This window comes from Oncorhynchus mykiss, chromosome 19 (genome assembly GCF_013265735.2).
Source record: "Oncorhynchus mykiss isolate Arlee chromosome 19, USDA_OmykA_1.1, whole genome shotgun sequence".
NCBI lineage: Eukaryota > Metazoa > Chordata > Actinopteri > Salmoniformes > Salmonidae > Oncorhynchus > Oncorhynchus mykiss.
The window spans coordinates 43,295,813-43,317,496 of NC_048583.1; the positions used below are offsets into that span (position 1 = coordinate 43,295,813).

General features: G+C 45.2%; 1 protein-coding gene across 2 annotated transcripts in view; it reads left to right on the plus strand.

The window, feature by feature from the left end:
* LOC110497931 (latent-transforming growth factor beta-binding protein 2) overlaps positions 1-21,684 on the plus strand; it is a 160,756-nt gene that overhangs the window by 16,540 nt on the left and 122,532 nt on the right. For both annotated transcript variants that reach the window (XM_036954882.1, XM_036954883.1), the window contains exon 3: positions 15,859-16,114. In XM_036954882.1, the coding sequence (XP_036810777.1) occupies positions 15,859-16,114 (256 nt within the window). The remainder of the gene's footprint in view (positions 1-15,858; positions 16,115-21,684) is intronic.

Sequence of the window (21,684 nt, forward strand, 5' to 3'; positions counted from 1 at the left end):
CCACCAGCTGGTAAAGTATCAAGAACATACATGTGTGAGCGTTTTGTAAAGACTACCTTCACATAAAGAGCTTCACAATCATGTTGGGTATTATAGATTCAAAAATGTTTTGGCTTGTTATTAGTGGTGCTTTCTTCCTACTAAATAGATGATTGTGCTCCAGAGGCTAGGCATGCATTGCTACAGCTCAAAATATGTTTTAGCGTGAAGTCTGTCTTTGCATCCAACCAGTGCATATTCAAGCCTATCATTGAATCTGACAGTGTTCCTTTGCCTCCATGTCTGTGGGCCAGTTGCTCATCCTTATCAAAACCATATATGCTTGTCAGCCAAGTCACCTGTACGAGTTTTTGTTGGGGGGAAAGATTTTTATGTTCCATTCAATTGTTTGAAGAGCATACACTGCTAAATGCATTAGCTGTATGAAAGAGATATCAGGCCAATATACTGTGGAAAATGTGGTTTATATGTATTGTCATCTAGCATCACACACACATAGAGTTCAGCCCGAAATCTCTTCGAAAGGAAAGAGCATACTCAGTTTATGTATATAGGGGATGTTGACCAAATCTGCCTAATAATGTGGCTTGTCTTTAAGCCACTGGCCTCTCTGGTGACGTTGTTCAGTCAGGGGTGAAATAATTGCTACACAGACAGCTGTGTAGGCCAACTCTGCTTTACAGGCACACTGCGGATTAGCAGAGGATTGCACAGTTCACAGTTCAGGGCATAACTCTCCCTGGCAGTCTGGATGGCTTTATGGGCCATTAGACAGATCCTGTAATCAATACACACACCATGCTCACACAGCCCTATCATTACCCACACACTGGACACTTTACATTACTCTTCCCAAACCAGGAGTCCTGCCTTCTCCTCACCAGTTGTTGTCTGTGTGGAGGTGGCAATCAGGTTATTTTTGGGCCTCCTCTGGCCATATGTTTTTCTAATTGCTACCATGGACCACAAAATAGCTAGAATGGGTTATTATGGACCACAACACAGCTAGAATGAGTTACCATGGACCACAACATAGCTAGAAGGAGTTATTATGGACCTCAACATAGCTAGAATTAGTTATTATGGTCCACAACATAGCTAGAATGAGTTATTATGGACCACAACATAGCTAGAATGAGTTATTATGGACCACAACATAGCTAGAATGAGTTATTATGGACCACAACATAGGTAGAATGAGTTACCATGGATCTCAACATAGCTAGAATGAGTTACCATAGACCACAACATAGCTAGAATGAGTTACCATGGACCACAACATAGCTAGAATGAGTTACCATAGACCACAACATAGCTAGAATGAGTTACCATGGACCACAACATAGCTAGAATGAGTTACCATGGACCACAACATAGCTAGAGTGAGTTACCATGGACCACAACATAGCTAGAGTGAGTTACCATGGACCACAACATAGCTAGAATGAGATATTATGGACCACAACATAGCTAGAATGAGTTACCATGGACCACAACATAGCTAGAATGAGTTACCATGGACCACAACATAGCTAGAATGAGTTATTATGGACCACAACATAGCTAGAATGAGTTACCATGGACCACAACATAGCTAGAATGAGTTGCCATGGACCACAACCTAGCTAGAATGAGTTATTATGGACCACAACATAGCTAGAATGAGTTATTATGGACCACAACATAGCTCAAATGAGTTGCCATGGACCACAATATAACTAGAATGAGTTAGTTATGGACCACAACATAGCTAATATGAGTTGCCATGGACCACAACATAGCTAGAATGAGTTATTATGGACAACAACATAGCTAGAATGAGTTACCATGGACCACAACATAGCTCAAATGAGTTACCATAGACCACAACATAGCTAGAATGAGTTACCATGGACCACAACATAGCTAGAATGAGTTACCATGGACCACAACATAGCTCATATGAGTTGCCATGGACCACAACATAGCTAGAATGAGTTATTATGGACCACAACATAGCTAGAATGAGTTACCATGGACCACAACATAGCTAGAATAAGTTACCATGGACCACAACATAGCTAGAATGAGTTACCATGGACCACAACATAGCTAGAATGAGTTACCATGGACCACAACATAGCTAGAATGAGTTACCATGGACCACAACATAGCTAGAATGAGTTACCATGGACCACAACATAGCTAGAATGAGTTACCATGGACCACAACATAGCTAGAATGAGTTACCATGGACCACAACATAGCTAGACTGAGTTACCATGGACCACAACATAGCTAGAATGAGTTACCATGGACCACAACATAGCTAGACTGAGTTACCATGGACCACAACATAGCTAGAATGAGTTACCATGGACCACAACATAGCTAGAATAAGTTACCATGGACCACAACATAGCTAAAATGAGTTACCATTGACCACAACATAGCTAGAATGAGTTACCATGGACCACAACATAGCTAGAATGAGTTACCATGGACCACAACATAGCTAGAATGAGTTACCATGGACCACAACATAGCTAGAATGAGTTACCGCACTGTCTCTCCATATACAGTAGTTGTTTTTCTGTGGATGAGGAGGTGAAAGGGATGTCTTTCTGTTTACACATTGGTTTTGGTAGGCAAACCTCTGTTGATGTAGGGCCACTAGAGAGGGGAGCAGAGAGCTGCTACACTGCTCCAGCCGTAGGAAGTCTGTCCAGTGTAATACATTCTTCAATTACATTTAGCTGTTTCTGTTTCTTTGTGTGTGATGTAACTGGTGTCATGATGCAGAGAGTGGATATGTCAGAAATCTCTTAAATGGAGAGACTAGAGAACTGCAAGACTTTGCTTTTTTATTGATTTACTTAACCCTTATTTTACCAAGTAAGTTGACTGAGAACACATATTCATTTACATACATAACACCAAACAAAAAGCTATCCCCACCTCTGCGCCCCCCCCCCCCCCCCAACACTGTCACAGTTTATTGTGAAATAAACTCAAATTACTTATTTGAAGTTCGTGGCACCACGTGGTTTTCTGTTTCATAACGAATTTGTGTCCAGTACACAATTTCTTCAACACAAATTCCAATTTGTTGTGGCTAAAGTTAGCTCGGTGACTAATGTTAGCTAGGCTATGGGTTAAGGTTAGGGGTAGGGGTTACGGCAAGGGTTAGATTTAGGTAACATGCTAGCTAAGTAGTTGAAGGGTTTTAAGGTTAGGGTTAGCTGACATGCTAAGTAGTTAAAGGGTTTTAAGGTTAGGGTTAGCTAACATGCTAAGTAGTTAAAAAGTAGCAAGGACTTTTAAAGTGGTCTATCATGTTATTTGAACACACAACATTTGGGTTATACACGTCGCATTATACACCTACCCACCCTCCTCGACAAACCCTCTTCCTATTGTTTCTGTCTTAAGTAACCTAATGTCTTTATCTGTGATTGAAATGCACTGTATACAACATTTTTGTGGTGACTTTTTTCTTGTGTCTGTCACGAATTTCACATAAGTAACTTTTATCTATTTCACAATCATTTGTGATAGCCTTACACTCTCCTGCACGCCACAGTTTAGTCAGAACAACACATAGCCAATCATATATCATGCTCCCTCCGGCTCCATGGCCGTATGGAAAACGTTGTGATGTTACCCCGAGGAGAATGGAGTTTGTGGGTTTTGGTGACCACGACCTCTCACATTCTTAAGTTACACTTACTGTAGTGGGCACACACCCCTAGATATCCCCCAGTACATTGCTCGTTATAGGCTGAAGTAGGGAGCCTGAGGGGTGTGGCGAAGAGACATACTGTGGCTAAAGGTAATGTACACAATGTCATGGGTCAACCTCAGGTTAACTAAACCCCCCCAGACAACTTGATGTGGTAGGAGAGAGAGTGAATGCCCTAACTACTGTATTCGGTTGAAAAATTGCACTGTGACAGAAAAAGTGAAAATATATGAAAAGGGCACCTCCATTTTCTGAAAGATTACCCCTTAAGGATTTACCATAAAGGGAAAAGAGCACAAAGTACACAGAACTACCACAAAGGACCAGTCATCAGTCAGTCCTGAGCTGAGCTCCCTCACTTCTGCTGGTAATGATTAGGCTGCTAGATAGTGGTGGGTGAGAGGGATGATTCATAACTTCTGTTTTTGGATGATATATTGGGCAATGGACAGTGACAAACTCTGAAATTCTTCTTATGGATGTTAAATGATGGTACTGAAATGTGCAAATGCTCAATTTTGAAAACAATATAACCTGTGCTTTTTAATAACATAAATAATCTGATCAATATCAGGGGTGCTAAAATACCAGTGTACCACAATTCTGCTGAGACAATTCTGCAGTGTTACTTATTTGTTAGGAAACATTTTAGACATGCTTCTTTCCACTTGTAGTACCATATACTACAAGTGGCAATATATCTAGCCGATCCCAGAATCCATAACACTTAACATATAAATGGCTTCTGTCCGATCTCTGGTTCTTACCCTTCAATAGAAATGATTTCACCTCCCAGAGCCTGGCCTACCGTTTAATTATTTTAAAAGACATCCATTCAGTAGCAAAATACGAGAGTCCTTTCCTTAGTCAGTCCAACGTTCAATAATTATGACAATGTGCTTTAATAAAACCTCCTGGGAGCAGGTCTTTGTTGTATTGTAGAAGGTGAGGGAGTGTGGTAAAGTGAGGGCCAAGTGATAGTGTTATGACTTCTCTCTGATATCACACACACGGCTCAGTGTTCCAGAGTTTAGCATGTTTCCATTCTTCACTTTGAACAGATATTTTTTCATATATTTTGAAAGGGCCCTTGGTGGTGAGCTCTTTAGTTATTTGTATTCTCTACAAAGTGAGCCTCAATCCTAATTTGTTGAATGGCTCCCTGGCCCTAATGTTCTGAATGGCACATCATTTCCTCCAACCGTAAATTGAGGGGTTCCCCAAGATTATCACGATTCCGCTGTCGTTATTTATATAATTTTCAAAAAGCACCAATATCAAGTTAGCGGAGGTAGTATTGTTGATACATTTGAGACATTTTTATATGTGTTTGAGTTTCAAATTTCCTGGGCTGAGAGAGAGGATTGTAAAAGTTTGTGAGGTGGAGAGAGGGGGCAAATCTTCAGCAAATAGTAATGGCCTGAAGACATGCACTCTGTTGGAAACGAGAGCCCGGCTCCATGCAGTGAATAGTAGGGCTGGGAATTGCTAGGGACCTCACGATACTTAGGTGTTGATACAATATGTATTGCGATTCTCACAATTCAATATGTATTGCAATTCGATACTGCGTTTTTTAATTTGACATTTTAAATTTCACCTTTATTTAACCAGGTAGGCCAGTTGAGAGCAAGTTCTCATTTACAACTGCGACCTGGCCAAGATAAAGCAAAGCAGTGTGACAAAAACAACAACACAGAGTTACACATGGGATAAACAAATGTACAGTCAATAACACAATAGAAACATCTGTATACAGTGTGTGCAAATGAAGTAAGGAGGTAAGGCAATAAATAGGTCAATAGTGGCGAAGTAATTACAATTTAGCAATTTACACTGGAGTGATAGATGTGCAGATGAGGATGTGCAAGTAGAAATACTGGTGTGCAAAAGAGCACAAAAACAAATATGAGGATACGGTAGGTAGTTGGTTGGATGGGCTATTTACAGATGGGCTGTGTACAGCTGCAGCGATCGGTAAGCTGCTCTGACAGCTGACGCCTAAAGTTAGTGAAGGAGATATAAGTCTCCAACTTCAGTGATTTTTGCAAATCGTTCCAGTCATTGGCAGCAGAGAACTGGAAGGAAAGGCATCCAAACTAGGTGTTGGCTTTGGGGATGACCAGTGAGATATACCTGCTGTAGCGCGTGCTATGGGTGGGTGCTGCTATGGTGACCAGTGAGCTGAGATAAGGCGGGGCTTTACCTAGCAAGGACTTATAGATGACCTGGAGCCAGTGAGTTTGATGAATATGTAGCGAGGACCAGCCAACGAAAGCATACAGGTTGCAGTGGTGGGTAGTATATGTGATAGACTGCATCCAGTTTGCTGAGTAGAGTGTTGGAGGCTATTTTGTAAATGACATTGCCGAAGTCGAGGATCGGTAGGATAGTGTTACGGTGCGTGAATGAGGACCCAAAAGCGAATTAACTTAAACAGAGCTTCTTTAATTACCAAACATAGGTAGGCTCAGACGGACCGGCAGATTCCGACAGGACAAGACAAGGTTACAGCAAACATGACGACAGTCTGGTTCAGGCATGAAACACAACAAACAAGAATCCGACAAGGACAGGAGCAGGAACAGAGAGAGATATAGGGACCTAATCAGAGGGAAAAAGGGAACAGGTGGGAAAAGGGGTGACGAGGTGGTTAGGAGGAGACAAGGCACAGCTGGGGGAAAGAGGAGGAGAAAAGGTAACCTAACAACGACCAGCAGAGGGAGACAGGGTGAAGGGAAAGGACAGAGACAAGACACAACATGACAGTACCCCCCCACTCACCGAGCGCCTCCTGGCGCACTCGAGGAGGAAACCTGGCGGCAACGGAGGAAATCCTCGATCAGCGCACGGTCCAGCACGTCCCGAGAGGGAACCCAACTCCTCTCCTCAGGACCGTACCCCTCCCAATCTACGAGGTACTGGTGACCACGGCCCCGAGGACGCATGTCCAAAATTCTACGGACCCTGTAGATGGGTGCGCCCTCGACAAGGATGGGGGGGGGGGGGGAAGACGAGCGGGGGCGCGAAGGACGGGCTTGATGCAGGAGACATGGAAGACCGGGTGGACGCGACGAAGGTATCGCGGAAGAAGAAGTCGAACTGCGACAGGATTAATGACCCGAGAAATACGGAACGGACCAATGAACCGCGGGGTCAACTTGCGAGAAGCCGTCTTAAGGGGAAGGTTCTGAGTGGAGAGCCAAACTCTCTGACCGCGACAATATCTAGGACTCTTAGTTCTACGCTTATTAGCAGCCCTCACAGTCTGCGTCCTATAACGGCAAAGTGCAGACCTGACCCTCTTCCAGGTGCGCTCGCAACGTTGGACAAAAGCCTGAGCGGAGGGGACGCTGGACTCGGCGAACTGAGATGAGAACAGCGGAGGCTGGTACCCGAGGCTACTCTGAAAAGGAGATAGCCCGGTCGCAGACGAAGGAAGCGAGTTGTGGGCGTATTCTGCCCAGGGGAGCTGTTCTGACCAAGACGCAGGGTTGCGAAACGAGAGACTGCGTAAGATGCGACCAATAGTCTGATTGGCCCGTTCTGCTTGACCGTTAGACTGGGGGTGAAAGCCGGAAGAGAGACTGACGGAAGCCCCAATCAAACGGCAAAACTCCCTCCAAAATTGAGACGTGAATTGCGGACCTCTGTCCGAAACGACGTCTGACGGAAGGCCATGAATTCTGAAAACATTCTCGATGATGATTTGTGCCGTCTCTTTAGCAGAAGGAAGCTTAGCAAGGGGAATGAAATGAGCCGCCTTAGAGAACCTATCGACAACCGTAAGAATAACAGTCTTCCCCGCTGACGAAGGCAGTCCGGTGACAAAATCTAAGGCGATGTGAGACCACGGTCGAGAGGGAATAGGAAGCGGCCTGAGACGGCCGGCAGGAGGAGAGTTACCGGACTTAGTCTGCGCGCAGACCGAACAAGCAGCCACGAAACGACGCGTGTCATGCTCCCGGGTGGGCCACCAAAAACGCTGGCGAATGGAAGCAAGCGTACCCCGAACGCCAGGGTGGCCGGCTAACTTGGCAGAGTGAGCCCACTGAAGAACGGCCAGACGAGTAGGAACGGGAACGAAAAGAAGGTTCCTAGGACAAGCGCGCGGCGACGGAGTGTGAGTGAGCGCTTGCTTTACCTGCCTCTCAATTCCCCAGACAGTCAACCCGACAACACGCCCCTCAGGGAGAATCCCCTCGGGGTCAGTGGAGGCTACTGAAGAACTGAAGAGACGAGACAAAGCATCAGGCTTGGTGTTCTTAGAGCCCGGACGATAAGAAATCACGAACTCGAAACGAGCGAAAAACAGCGCCCAACGCGCCTGACGCGCATTAAGTCGTTTGGCAGAACGGATGTACTCAAGGTTCCTATGGTCAGTCCAAACGACAAAAGGAACGGTCGCCCCCTCCAACCACTGTCGCCATTCGCCTAGGGCTAACCGGATGGCGAGCAGTTCGCGGTTACCCACATCATAGTTACGTTCCGACGGCGACAGGCGATGAGAAAAATACGCGCATGGGTGGACCTTGTCGTCAGAGAGGGAGCGCTGAGAAAGAATGGCTCCCACGCCCACCTCTGACGCGTCAACCTCGACAACGAACTGTCTAGAGACGTCAGGTGTAACAAGGATAGGAGCGGATGTAAAACGATTCTTGAGGAGATCAAAAGCTCCCTGGGCGGAAACGGACCACTTAAAGCACGTCTTGACAGAAGTAAGGGCTGTGAGAGGAGCTGCCACCTGACCGAAATTACGGATGAAACGACGATAGAAGTTCGCGAAGCCGAGAAAGCGCTGCAGCTCGACGCGTGACTTAGGGACGGGCCAATCAATGACAGCTTGGACCTTAGCGGGATCCATCTTAATGCCTTCAGCGGAAATAACAGAACCGAGAAATGTGACGGAGGAGGCATGAAAAGTGCACTTCTCAGCCTTCACAAAAAGACAATTCTCTAAAAGGCGCTGGAGGACACGTCGAACGTGCTGAACATGAATCTGGAGTGACGGTGAAAAAATCAGGATATCGTCAAGGTAAACGAAAACAAAGATGTTCAGCATGTCTCTCAGGACATCATTGACTAATGCCTGAAAGACAGCTGGAGCGTTAGCGAGGCCGAAAGGAAGAACCCGGTATTCAAAGTGCCCTAACGGAGTGTTAAACGCCGTCTTCCACTCGTCCCCCTCCCTGATGCGCACGAGATGGTAAGCGTTACGAAGGTCCAACTTAGTGAAAAACCTGGCTCCCTGCAGGATCTCGAAGGCTGAAGACATAAGAGGAAGCGGATAACGATTCTTCACTGTTATGTCATTCAGCCCTCGATAATCTATGCAGGGGCGCAGAGACCCGTCCTTCTTCTTGACAAAAAAAAACCCTGCTCCGGCGGGAGAGGAGGAGGGGACTATGGTACCGGCGTCAAGAGCTACAGACAAATAATCTTCGAGAGCCTTACGTTCGGGAGCCGACAGAGAGTATAGTCTACCCCGGGGGGGGGGTGGTTCCTGGAAGGAGATCAATACTACAATCATACGACCGGTGTGGAGGAAGAGAGGTGGCCCTGGACCGACTGAACACCGTGCGCAGATCGTGATATTCCTCCGGCACCCCTGTCAAATCACCAGGCTCCTCCTGTGAAGAAGGGACAGAGGAAACAGGAGGGATAGCAGACATTAAACATTTCACATGACAAGAGACGTTCCAGGAGAGGATAGAATTACTAGACCAATTAATGGAAGGATTATGACAAACTAGCCAGGGATGGCCCAAAACAACAGGTGTAAAAGGTGAACGAAAAATTAAAAAAGAAATGGTTTCACTATGATTACCAGAAACAGTGAGGGTTAAAGGTAGCGTCTCACGCTGAATCCTGGGGAGAGGACTACCATCCAGGGCGAACAAGGCCGTGGGCTCCTTTAACTGTCTGAGAGGAATGTCATGTTCCCGAGCCCAGGTCTCGTCCATAAAACAGCCCTCCGCCCCAGAGTCTATTAAGGCACTGCAGGAAGCTGACGAACCGGTCCAGCGTAGATGGACCGACAAGGTAGTGCAGGATCTTGAAGGAGAGACAGGAGTAGTAGCGCTCACCAGTAGCCCTCCGCTTACTGATGAGCTCTGGCCTTTTACTGGACATGAAGTGACAAAATGACCAGTGGAACCGCAATAGAGACAGAGGCGGTTGGTGATTCTCCGTTCCCTCTCCTTAGTCGAGATGCGGATACCTCCCAGCTGCATGGGCTCAGCACCCGAGCCGGCAGAGGAAGATGGTAGTGATGCGGAGAGGGGGGCAACGGAGAACGCGAGCTCCTTTCCACGAGCTCGGTGACGAAGATCAACCCGTCGCTCAATGCGAATAGCGAGTTCAATCAAGGAATCCACGCTGGAAGGAACCTCCCGGGAGAGAATCTCATCCTTTACCTCTGCGCGGAGACCCTCCAGAAAACGAGCGAGCAAAGCCGGCTCGTTCCAGCCACTGGAGGCAGCAAGAGTGCGAAACTCAATAGAGTAGTCTGTTATGGATCGATTACCTTGACATAGGGAAGACAGGGCCCTGGAAGCCTCCTCCCCAAAAACAGATCGATCAAAAACCCGTATCATCTCCTCCTTAAAGTCCTGATACTGGTTAGTACACTCAGCCCTTGCCTCCCAGATTGCCGTGCCCCACTCACGAGCCCGTCCAATAAGGAGAGATATGACGTAGGCGACACGAGCAGTGCTCCTGGAGAAAGTGTAGGGCTGGAGAGAAAACACAATATCACACTGGGTGAGGAACGAGCGGCATTCAGTGGGCTCCCCAGAGTAACACGGCGGGTTATTGATTCTGGGCTCCGGAGATTCGAAAGCCCTGGAAGTGGCCGGTGGATCGAGGCGGAGATGGTGAACCTGTTCTGTGAGGTTGGAGACTTGGGTGGCCAGGGTCTCAACGGCATGTCGAGCAGCAGACAATTCCTGCTCGTGTCTGCCTAGCATCGCTCCCTGGATCCCGACGGCTGAGTGGAGAGGATCCGAAGTCGCTGGGTCCATTCTTGGTCGGATTCTTCTGTTACGGTGCGTGAATGAGGACCCAAAAGCGAATTAACTTAAACAGAGCTTCTTTAATTACCAAACATAGGTAGGCTCAGACGGACCGGCAGATTCCGACAGGACAAGACAAGGTTACAGCAAACATGACGACAGTCTGGTTCAGGCATGAAACACAACAAACAAGAATCCGACAAGGACAGGAGCAGGAACAGAGAGAGATATAGGGACCTAATCAGAGGGAAAAAGGGAACAGGTGGGAAAAGGGGTGACGAGGTGGTTAGGAGGAGACAAGGCACAGCTGGGGGAAAGAGGAGGAGAAAAGGTAACCTAACAACGACCAGCAGAGGGAGACAGGGTGAAGGGAAAGGACAGAGACAAGACACAACATGACAGATAGTCAGTTTTACGAGGGTATGTTTGGCAGCATGAGTGAAGGAGGCTTTGTTACGAAATAGGAAGCCAATTCTAGATTTAATGTTGGATTGGAGATGCTTAATGTGAGTCTGGAAGGAGAGTTTACAGTCTAGCCAGACACCTAGGTATTTATAGTTGTCCACATATTCTAAGTCAGAACCGTCCAGAGTAGTGGTGCTAGTCGGGCGGGCGGGTGCGGGCAGCGATCGGTTGAAGAGCATGCATTTCGTTTTGCTAGCATTTAAGAGCAGTTGGAGGAGTTGTATGGCATTGAAGCTCGTTTGGAGGTTTTTTTAACACAGTGTCCAAAGGAAGAAGGGCCAGATGTATACAGAATGGTGTTGTCTACATAGAGGTGGATCAAAGAATCACCCGCAGCAAGAGTGACATCATTGATGTATACAGAGAAAAGAGTCTGCCTGAGAATTGAACTCTGTGGCACCCCCATAGAGACTGCCAGAGTTCCGGACAACAGGCCCTCCGATTTGACACACTGAACTCTATCTGAGAAGTAGTTGGTGAACCAGGCGAGGCAGTCATTAGAGAAACCAAGGCTGTTGAGTCTGCCGATAAGAATACGGTGATTTTACTGCGGTTCGATCTTCCAAACATATTGTTGCAGAGGGACAAGAGAGAGCCATAAGAAAACGAGATTGTATCAGTCATGGGAATAATAGTGCTAAACCATGTTGTCTCACAATTTAAAAAGAAGATGGAGAACAACCTATAAAAGGAAGAATACTGGAGTTTTGGCGAAGGTACAGCTGTCTAGCGCAAAAATTATATTACGATACTGACAAAAATTATATTGTGATATATTGTCAAATTATATCCCGATCTGTAACTGTATTGATTGTTTCTCCCATCACTAGTGGATAGGGGCTGCTGCCTACCTCAAGCTTCTCTCCGACACACACAGGGCCTTAATAGGTAACTCAGACCTGCTGTGCTGTGGGAACTATGAATGCTATTTGAATGCTATAAAGGTCCTATCTTATTTTAATATACACAATTTACCACTAAATCAATCAAGAACTCATACAATACAATATCTTCAAATACTGTTTAAGCATGCTTTTTTAGAATGTTTTTTATGGACTGTTGTATAGGATTACTTTGGCCACAGAGTGAATGTTGTTTGGAAATTAGGGATTCTGCAGTAGACCTCAGCTGTCATGGGTTTGTTCAGGACTGTTATCCCCCTGACATCCTTCCCTCTCCCTTCCTTAAAACTGCCCTCAAATAACTTGGACTGGAGATTGATTTTAAGGACAGAACTTGGACTGGAGATTGGTTTTAAGGACAGAACTTGGACTGGAGATTGGTTTTAAGGACAGAACTTGGACTGGAGATTGGTTTAAGGAACTTGAACTGGATTTCACATTCATACAGTTACATGTTTGAACTGACCTCACAAAGTAGAGCTGTGATTAATGGACAGTATCTGCTTGCTTTGATTACATGGAGTACATGCTTCCATTGAATGACCAGGTCCAGTAATGCCCACGTTTATGCACTTTTCAGCTGACTGGATCTGGAATCTGACGCTTTAAATTGCTCATTCAGTCTCAGTCATAATTAACCACAACAAAGACCCTGCCAGGTATATGTTTCCCAACTTCTGTTTAGTGTTTCAAAGAAAATGAGTATTTATTATTATTCCCCAATGCAATAATTAAACCACATATTTGTGAAATAGATGGAATGTAAGGCAATTAGTTTTAATGATGTGCAAGAAAAATCTGCACGACAGCAATTACCGCGACAAAGTGTTCACCAGCCAGGCAGGGGGGCAGGCCAGCCCCATGCAGCAGGACAGACCAAGGGAAGAGAGACAGACAGCGACACTGCAGCAGCCAGGCTTGTGTGGGACTCTAGTAAGAGTCAGAAGGGCCAGGGTCAGTGCCCACTGCCCAGCCAAGCCCATTGTCAGTTAATGGAATGCATGTTTGGTGCCACATTGTGTCACTTTAATGACTGCTGTTGGGCGACAGAGCTGAAGAGGGTCATGTATTCAGGGTCACATACACAGACTGTGATGTATACCAACCGTACAATTAGGCAATTTTCTAGGCCAGTTACACAAATTGATAAATTAGTATACATATTTGTTCCAATTCAGATGGCATGGTGTCAGAGTGGGTGTGGTGGTTGGGAGGGGTGGAATTGGAAGGGGGGGGGGGGTTGCTCATTTAATGAACTCTCCCTTCCTCATATGTCTTTGGACTGTTTGATCCTCAAAGTTTCCTCAAACCCTTGTAGTCTTTGAGGTTGAACAGACTCTGGACACGATGGTGGCAACAGGCCAGCCTCAAGTCTGGTTAGTGGATGATACATTTAACTCTTTGCCAAATAGAGACAAAGCATTTCTTATTTTATCCCATAGTGTACTAGAAAACTCAGATCACATACCAAGTTACATTTCCCTGACTGAATGTGTAGTTTACTTCATCATCATTTCCCCGACTGAATGTGTAGTTTACTTCATCATCATTTCCCTGACTGAATGTGTAGTATACTTCATCATCATTTCCCTGACTGAATGTGTAGTTTACTTCATCATCATTTCCCCGACTGAATGTGTAGTATACTTCATCATCATTTCCACGACTGAATGTGTAGTTTACTTCATCATCATTTCCCCGACTGAATGTGTAGTATACTTCATCATCATTTCCCTGACTGAATGTGTAGTTTACTTCATCATCATTTCCCTGACTGAATGTGTAGTATACTTCATCATCATTTCCCCGACTGAATGTGTAGTTTACTTCATCATCATTTCCCTGACTGAATGTGTAGTATACTTCATCATCATTTCCCCGACTGAATGTGTAGTTTACTTCATCATCATTTCCCTGACTGAATGTGTAGTATACTTCATCATCATTTCCCCGACTGAATGTGTAGTTTACTTCATCATCATTTCCCTGACTGAATGTGTAGTATACTTCATCATCATTTCCCTGACTGAATGTGTAGTTTACTTCATCATCATTTCCCTGTCTGCATGTGTAGTATACTTCATCATCATTTCCCTGTCTGCATGTGTAGTATACTTTATCAGAAAGGGCTGGATTTTCCCCAAAGCAGTTCAAACTAATGCTCTAGCAAATGTGTGGGTTTAAATAGAATATACTTCACCATAAACCACAGGAATATGGTCAAGGACTATTATTTAATTCCCAGTTTGTTCGCTTTTGTCATCATGTTGTGATGATTGACTGTTTGTATTGCATACTCTCAATTAGCATACATCATGTTGTGAGAAAGTTGTGATGAATTCAAAACCATGTGGTGCTAGTTTAATTCAAATTGCCATTTCATGGTAATTTTAGGTATATTGCTCAGATACAATTAGAGAGAGCGAGAGAACAAAAGACTGAAGCCAAGCTGTGAGCAATAATGCCTGAAGGGGTGTGGTATATGGCCAATATACCACGGCTTAGTGCTGTTCTTAGTCACAACACAACGCTGAATGCCTGAATACACACCTTAGCTGTGGTATATTGGCCATATACCACAAACCCGCAAGGTGCCTTATTGCTATTATAAACTGGTAACCAACATAATTAGAACAGTAAAAATAAATGTTTTGTCATACCTGTGGTATATGGTCTGATATACCGCGGCTGTCAGCCAATCAGCATTCAGAGCTCGAACCACCCAGTTCATAAATTAGAATAATCATGTTCCTTCGTGTGGCAGCCAAGGACTCGGTCATCCTCATGCATTAGAGGACACCTAGGAGGTCCATTCGTCTCTCACACCAGACAAACTGGACCCCATGTCTGAATGGCATCATATTGCTAAAACAGGAAGCCTACAGCAGGTAGACCATGCAGCCCGTGGGGCCCTTAGCTACCAGCTCTCCTCACAGTGCCAAAAGCACAGTTTTCCTGCCTGCGATCTGTCAGTGGCACGGCATCTGTGTCAATAGCATTCCACCACTGTGGACAGAGCACTGCAGTTTGCTTTAGCTACCAGAGAGTAGCAACCTGATTTAGTGTTTGAGAACAATGTCATCAATTCTGCAGTGCTATCCAGTGCATACATTTGTGTCACAAGATGGAAAGGTTGTTTGCTATGAATCTCATGCCGCAGGTCTAAGAATAGTGTTCAAGTAGCTAGAGTGAGGTGCAGGGAGGGCCCAGATTTGGACGTGTGCAGATTGTTTTTCCATAACCATGAAATTACCTCAACGATTGCTGTATTTGCAGACAATTGAGAACTATTGTGTATACATCAATCGTTGACCAGACAAGGAAAACACATCCCCACATCCCCTGTAACTGCACGCATTAGATTTGGAATCAGTGACCAAAGGAATTTCTAGAAAAACGGCTGATCATTGGAGCACCAGCAGCATTAAGCAGAGGGCCAAGTGATAGACTCTTACCTTAGTGAGAAATGGGTTAAATGTAAGAGATCACATACATTTAGACTTAACAGGGCTGTCTTGGGCTCAGGTGAAATTGAACATGACATTCCCTCCAGGCTTTGTACTATAAGGAAACCAGAGTAAAAGCAACGGCATGGACACACAACTAATTGGTCCTTGATTGAATCACTTAAAGTAAAGCCGGCTAGTGCTGAGATAATGTAGGCCATGTCTGGAGATGCTCTTTTATGTGAAAGGCCACATGTTCTAACATGACACCGTTAAAGATCTGCCTCCATCTCTCTCTCTGCCCCCTGCAGCCGACTGCCAGCCCCCCTGCCAAAACCGTGGCTCCTGCAGCAGGCCCCACACCTGTGTGTGCCGCTCTGGGTTCCAGGGGGCCCGCTGCGAGGAGGCTGCCCCAGAGCAGGTGTACATCCACACAAGAGGGTCCCTGAGGCGCATCCAGCCAGGCACCAACCCCTTCCAGAGGGAGCAGCCCAGGAGGAAACCCACGGAGAGGCAGGCCGTAGACATCCCCAGCCCTGAGACCACCAGGCAGTCTCTCCAGCCTGTGTAAGTCCATCATTGCACTGTACCTCCTTCCTGATGGAGTATTTAGACATTTATAGATGGTTACTCACTGACCTTATTTATATCTGTTTAGCTGGAGGAACAATGTGTTTTCCCAACACAAGCTAAACTCTTAGAAGAAGGATTCCAAAAGGGTTCTTCGGTTGTCCCCATAGGAGAACCCTTTTGGGTTCCATGTAGAACTCTCTCTGGAAAGGGTTCTACTTGGACCCAAAAGGGTTCTACCTGGAACCTAAAAAGGTTGTTCAAAGGGTTATCTTATGGGGAGCAGCCAAATAACCCTTTTAAATCAAATAAAATACAATTTGCGCCAAATGCAACAGGTTGTAATGATGGGGCGGTGAGTCGGAAGCAGGTGAAACATTTGAATAAAACCAAGAACACAACACTAACTTAAGGCAGACCGCCGCTACACAAGAACAATACCAACTGGTGAGTGAACATGGGAGAGTGACATATTAAGGGGGGAAATTATGAAGGTAGTGGGGTCCAGGTATGAATCATAATGATTAACAGGTATGTGTAATGATGAATCCCAGGACTGGTGGTTAGTACTCTGGCGACGCCGGAGGGGAGGAGCAGGAGCAGACATGACACAGGTGTAATCCTTACCATGAAATGGTTACTTTACGAGCTCTAAACCAACAATGCATAGTTTATTTTTATTTTTTATTTTTTTCACCTTTATTTAACCAGGTAGGCCAGTTGGGGAACAAGTTCTCATTTACAACTGCGACCTGGCCAAGATAAAACAAAGCAGTGTGACAAAAACAACAACACAGAGTTACAGATGAGATAGACAAACATACAGTCAATAACACAATAGAACAATCTATACACAGTGTGTGCAAATGTAGTAAGATTAGGGAGGTAAGGCAATAAATGGGCCATAGTGGCAAAATAATTAAAATTTAGCATTAACACTGGCGTGATAGATGTGCAAATGATGATGTGCAAGTAGAGATACTGGAGTGCAAAAGAGCAAAAAAAATAACAATATGGGGATGAGGTAGTTGGGTGGGCTATTTACAGATGGGCTGTGATCGCTAAGCTACTCTGACAGCTGATGCTTATAGTTAATGAGGGAGATATAAGTCTCCAGCTTCAGTGACTTGTGCAATTTGTTCCAGTCATTGGCAGCAAAGAACCGTAAGGAAAGGCGGCCAAAGGAGGTGTTGGCTTTGGGGATGACCAGTGAAATATACATGCTGGAGCGCATGCTACGGGCGGGTGTTGCTATGGTGACCAGTGAGCTGAGATAAGGCGGGGTTTTACCTAGCAGAGACTTATAGATGACCTGGAGTCAGTTATGAAAATTAAGTAATAAAAATGGGCTAAATAAATAAACTAAATAAACTAGGAAAAATAGTAAGACAATAAAAATAACAGCAACAATAACGAGGATATATACTGTAGAAGGGTTACCGGCATTGAGTCAATGTGCATGTAGGTAGGGGTAAAGGGACTATGCATAGATAAACAGAGAGTAGCAGCAGCGTGGGTGAAGAGTGTGAAGGAATGTGAATGAATGTGTGTGGCGTCAATATGCGTGTGTGTGTGTGTTGGAGTGTCAGTGTAGTATGTGTGAGTGTGTGGTTAGAGTCCAGTGAGTGTACATGGAGCCTGTGCATGAGAGTCAGTGCAACAAATAATAATACAGTTGAAGTCAGAAGTTTACACACACTTAGGTTGGAGTCATTAAAACTCGTTTTTCAACCACTCCACAAATTTCTTGTTAACAAACTATAGTTCGGTTAGGACATCTACTTTGTGCATGACACAAGTAATTTTTCCAACAATTGTTTACAGACAGATTATTTCACTTATAATTCACTGTGTCACAATTCCAGTGGGTCAGAAGTTTACATACACTAAGTTGACTGTGCCTTTAAACAGCTTGGAAAATTCCCGAAAATGATGTCATGGCTTTAGATGCTTCTGATAGGCTAACTGACATAATTTGAGTCAATTGGAGGTGTACCTGTGGATGTATTTCAAGGCCGACCTTCAAACTCAATGCCTCTTTGCTTGACATTATGGGAAAATCAAAAGAAATCAGACAAGACCTCAGAAACTTTTGTAGACCTCCACAAGTCTGGTTCATCCTTGGGAGCAATTTCCAAATGCCTGAAGGTACCACGTTCATCTGTACAAACAATAGTCCACAAGTATAAACAAAATGGGACCACACAGCCGTCATACCGCTCAGGAAGGAGACACGTTCTGTCTCCTAGAGATGAACGGACTTTGGTGCGAAAAGTGCAAATCAATCCCAGAACAACAGCAAAGGACCTTGTGAAGATGCTGGAAGAAACAGGCACAAAATTATCTCTATCATCAGTAAAACAAGTCCTATATCGACATAACCTGAAAGGCCGCTCAGCAAGGAAGAAGCCACTGCTCCAAAACCGCCATAAAGGCCAGACTACGGTTTGCAGCTGCACATGGGGACTAAGGTCGTACTTTTTGGAGAAATGTCCTCTGGTCTGATGAAACAAAAATAGAAATGGTTAGCCATAATGACCATCTTCATGTTTGGAGGAAAAATGGGGTGACTTGCAAGCCGAAGAACACCATCCCAACCGTGAAGCACCGGGGTGGCAGCATCATGTTGTTGGGGTGCTTTGCTGCAGGAGCGACTGGTGCACTTCACAAAATAGATGGCATCATGAAGGAGCAAAATGATGTGGATATATTGAAACAACATCTCAAGACATCAGTCCGGAAGTTAAAGCTTGGTCGCAAATGCATCTTCCAAATGGACAATGACCCCAAGCATACTTCCAAAGTTGTGGCAAAATGGCTTTAGGACAACAAAGTCGAGGTATTGGAGAGGCCATCACAAAGCCCTGACCTCAATCCTATAGAGAATGTGTGGGCAGAACTGAAAAAGTGTGTGCAAGCAAGGAGGCCTACAGGAGGAATGGGCCAAAATGCACCTAACTTATTGTGGGAAGCTTGTGGAAGGCTACCCGAAACGTTTGACCCAAGTTAAACAATTTAAAGGCAATGCTACTAAATACTAATTGAGTGTATGTAAACTCCTGACCCACTGGGAATGTGATGAAAGAAATAAAAGCTGAAATAAATAATTCATTCAACTATTATTCTGACATTATCACATTCTTAAAATAAAGTGGTGATCCTAACTGACCTAAGACAGGGAATTGTGAAAAAAGGAGTTTAAATGTATTTTGCTAAGGTATATGTAAACTTCTGACCAACTGTATATAAAGTAAAGGGGTCAATGTAAATAGTCTGGGTAGCCATTTGATTAACTGGTCAGGAGTCTTATGGCTTGGGGGTAGAAGCTGTTAAGGAGCCTTTTGGTCCCTGACTTGGCACTCTGGCACCGCTTGCCGTCTTGTAGCAGAGAGAACAGTCTATGACTTTGGTGGCTGGAGTCTATGACAATTTTTAGGGCATTCCTCTGACACCGTCTGGTATGTAGGTCCTGGATGGTAGGGAGCTCAGCCCCACTGATGTACTGGGCCGTACGCACTATCCTCTGTAGTGCCTTGCGGTCGGATGTCGAGCAGTTGCCATACCAAGCTGAAAGACAGGATGCTTTTGAAGGTGCAGCTGTAGAACCTTTTGTGGATCTAAGGACCCATGCCAAATCTTTGCAGCCTCCTGAGGGGGAATAGGCGTTGTCGTGCCCCGCTTAAGACTGTGTTAGTGTGTTTGGACCATGATAGGTCCATAGTGATGTGGACACCAAGGAACTTGACACGCTCAACCTTCACCACTACAGCCCAGTCGATGAGAATGGGGCATGCTTGGCCCTCCTTTTCCTGTAGTCCACGATCATCTCCTTTGTCTTGCTCACATTGAGGGATAGGTTGTTGTTCTAGCTCCACACTGGCAGGTCTCTGACCTCCTCCCTATAGGCTGTCTCATCGTCGTCAGTGATCAGGCCTATCACCGCTGTGTTGTCGGCAAACTTAATGATGGTGTTGGAGTCGTGCGTGGCCATGAAGTCGTGGGTGAACAGGGTGTACAGGAGGGGATTAAGAACGCAACCCTGAGGGGCCCCCGTGTTGAGAGTCAGTGTGGAAGATGGGGGGCCCGTCAGTAAGTCCATTATCCAGTTGCAGAGGGAGGTGGTCATTCCCAGGATCCTTAGCTTAGTGATGAGCTTGGAGGTCACTATGGCGTAGTCAATGAACAACATTCTCACGTAGGCTTTCCTATGGGGCAGTAGTCATTTAGGCAGGTTACCTTGGCTTTCTTGGGCACAGGGACTATGGTGGTCTGAATTGATTTAGCATTGATTTGATTTAGCCTGTCTGGTATTTGTAATCCGTAATGGTTTGCAAGCCCTGCCACATCTGACAAGCATCAAATTTAGTCCTGTATTGACGCTTTACCTGTTTGATGGTTTGTTGAAGGGCATAGCAGGATTTATTTTAAGAGTCCGTATTAGTGTCCCGCTCCTTGAAAGCGGCAGCTATAGCCTTTTTTCTCAGTGCGGATGTTGCCTATAATCCATGGCTTCTGGTTGGGATATGGTCGTACGGCCACTGTGGGGACGACGTTGTCAATGCACTTATTAATGAAGCCGGTGACTGATGTGGTATGCTCTTCAATGCAATCGGATGAATCCCGGAACATATTCCAGTCTGTGCTAACAAAACAGTCCTCTAGCTTAGCATCCGCTTCATCGGACCACTTCCATATTGAGCATGTTGCTGGTACTTCCTGTTTGAGTTTTTGCTTGTAAGCGGGAATCAAGAGGATACAGTTATGGTCAGATTTGCTAAATGGAGGGTGAGGGAGAGCTTTGTACGTGTCTCTGTGTGTGGAGTAAAGGCGATCTAGAGGTTTTACCCCTATTTGCACATGTGAGATGCTGGTAGAAATGAAGTAAAACATATTTCAGTTTTCATGCATTAAAGTCCCCGGCCACTAGGAGCGCTGCCTCTGGATGAGCATTTTCTTGTTTGCTTATGGCCTTTTACAGCTCGTTGAGTGTGGTCTTAGTGCCAGCATCGCTATGAAGAATATACAGTCGTGGCCAAAAGTTTTGAGAATGACACAATTATAAATTTTCACAAAGTCTGCTGCCTCAGTTTCGATGATGACAATTTGCATATACTCCAGAATGTTATGAAGAGTGATCCGATGAATTGTAATTCATTGCAAAGTCCCTCTTTGCCATGCAAATGAACTGAATCACCAAAAAACATTTCCACTGCATTTCAGCCTTGCCACAAAAGGACCAGCTGACATCATGTCAGTGATTCTCTCGTTAACACAGGTGTGTGTTGACGAGCACAAGGCTGGAGATCACTCTGTCATGCTGATTGAGTTCGAAAACAGACTGGAAGCTTCAAAAAGAGGGTGGTGCTTGGAATCATTGTTTTTCCTCTGTCAAACATGGTTACCTGCAAGGAAACACGTGCCGTCATCATTACTTTGCACAAAAAGGGCTTCACAGGCAAGGATATTGCTGCCAGTAAGATTGCACCTAAATCAACCATTTATCGGAGCATCAAGTACTTCAAGGAGAGCGGTTCAATTGTTGTGAAGAAGGCTTCAGGACGCCCAAG